General features: G+C 34.7%; 1 protein-coding gene across 1 annotated transcript; it reads left to right on the top strand.

Moving 5' to 3' along the window:
• Window positions 1–824: 824 nt before the first annotated feature.
• On the top strand, window positions 825–2,294 carry LOC106472329 (cell wall integrity and stress response component 4-like; the record flags this gene model as incomplete). The annotated part of the gene is made up of 1 exon (XM_013932967.1): window positions 825–2,294. A coding segment is annotated over exon 1 (1,470 nt), but the record flags the coding sequence as incomplete, so codon positions are not given.
• Window positions 2,295–2,351: the final 57 nt, after the last annotated feature.

The following is a 2,351-nucleotide window of genomic DNA, read 5'->3' as shown; positions in this document are numbered from 1 at the left end:
ACTATTATATTTATATAGACAACAGACAGTACTATTATATTTATATAGACAACAGACAGTACTATTATATTTATATAGACAACAGACGGTACCATTATATTCATATAGACAACAGACGGTACTATGCATTATGTGTGCATTCTGTTGCACAGATAAAAAGAAATAATTACAGTGTTACACTATCTGGATTATATGAATTATCATATGTGTATCAGTACCAAAAGCTAAGTTCATAAGGTACAGACCTATCTTAAAAATAGCGGAGTCATCGTGTTCGTGTAAGAGTCAGTATACTTATGCAAAGGTTCCAATGGACGAGGGAACACATCAACGAACTTCTTTAAAAAAAAAACTAAGCCTTACTTTAAGCCTCGCCATATACATTTACACGGAGTAATAACTTAAAGAAGCTGCTGTTGAAACATTTTTGACTGATATAATGCAGTTGGAAGTAGTTAAAAGCAAGTTTATTTTTCTGATATTCATTTCGTCTTTTACACACAGAGAGACAAAAAATGATTTTGAGCAAAGTTACAAGGTTCACAAAGTTAGCCCCCGAGTGGCACAGCGGTATGTCTGCGGACGTACAACGCTAGAAACCGGGTTTCGATACCCGTGGTGGGCAGAGTACAGATAGCCCATTCTGCTTGACTACAAACAAACAGTTCACAAAGTTATGAAAAGGACCCAAAGTTTATTTTCTTGCCAACAAATAGAATGAAACTTCATAAAATTTAATATATATCTTGATACTAAATATAGCAAACTAAAAATTAAATAAATCTTCCTAAGGAAGTTCTTTTTTTATTTTTTTTTGCACACAGATGGTGGAAACCAAAGAACATATATCTTTTGGAGGTCCTAAAATTACGGAAAAAACAGAGGTCACGTCCTACACAAACACTTTGCAGCCACACGATTCCCAACCGCCGGACAACGTGGGTCCGCTCCAGGATAGTGAAAGTACAACTGGAATGACAACAGACGTCATCTCAACTAACCAAACTCCCCAAGAGGCAAAAAATAAAACTTCATCAAATGTATCACAACTTAAAGAAACTACAACTCTTCAGGCCTGGAATACAAAATCTGTCACAATAGCCGAAGAAACTAAAATAGCCTCAAAATTATTATCGACTCCAACCAATATGATGTTTGAAACGAAAAAATCACCAGCTAAACCCAATGTCTGGGATGAAACCACTAACTCGCCAACAATAACTGGTAAACTTAAAGATGATAATCGCACCCTACTTACAACTAACATCCCTAGTAGAACATCGAAATCACCTACAACAACTGATGTACCTAAAGAAACGTCTCATTCATCAGTTACAACTAACATCCCTAATGAAATACTTAGTTCAACAACAACTGATGTACCTAAAGAAACTTCTCATTCATCAGTTACAACTAACAACTCTAGTGAGACACATAGTTCAACAACAACTGATGTACCCAAAGGAACTTCTCATTCATCAGTTACAACTAACATCCGAAGTGAGACATTTAGTTCAACAACAACAACTGATGTACCCAAAGAAACTTCTCATTCATCAGTTACAACTAACATCCCAAGTGAGACATTTAGTTCAACAACAACAACTGATGTACCTAAAGAAACGTCTCATTCATCAGTTACAACTAACATCCCTAATGAAATGCGTAGTTCAACAACAACAACTTATGTACCTAAAGAAACGTCTCATTCATCAGTTACAACTAACATCCCTAATGAAATACTTAGTTCAACAACAACTGATGTACCTAAAGAAACTTCTCATTCATCAGTTACAACTAACATCCCTAATGAAATACTTAGTTCAACAACAACTGATGTACCTAAAGAAACGTATCATTCATCAGTTACAACAAACATCCCTAATGAAACACTTAGTTCAACAACAACTGATGTATCTAAAGAAACGTATCATTCATCAGTTACAACAAACATCCCTAATGAAACACTTAGTTCAACAACAACTGATGTATCTAAAGAAACGTATCATTCATCAGTTACAACAAACATCCCTAATGAAACACTTAGTTCAACAACAACTGATGTATCTAAAGAAACGTATCATTCATCAGTTACAACTAACATCCCTAATGAAATACTTAGTTCAACAACAACAACTTATGTACCTAAAGAAACGTCTCATTCATCAGTTGCAACTAACATCTTTAGTGAGACATTTAGTTCAACAACAACAACTGATGTACCTAAAGAAACGTCTCATTCATCAGTTACAACAAACATCCCTAATGAAATACTTAGTTCAACAACAACTGATGTACCTAAAGAAACGTCTCATTCATCAGTTACAACTAACATCCCTAATGAAATACTT

This window comes from Limulus polyphemus, unplaced genomic scaffold (assembly GCF_000517525.1).
Source record: "Limulus polyphemus unplaced genomic scaffold, Limulus_polyphemus-2.1.2 Scaffold5250, whole genome shotgun sequence".
NCBI lineage: Eukaryota > Metazoa > Arthropoda > Merostomata > Xiphosura > Limulidae > Limulus > Limulus polyphemus.
The sequence above is the reverse complement of the archived record's forward strand: the minus strand, read 5'-3'. Positions and strand labels throughout refer to the sequence as shown.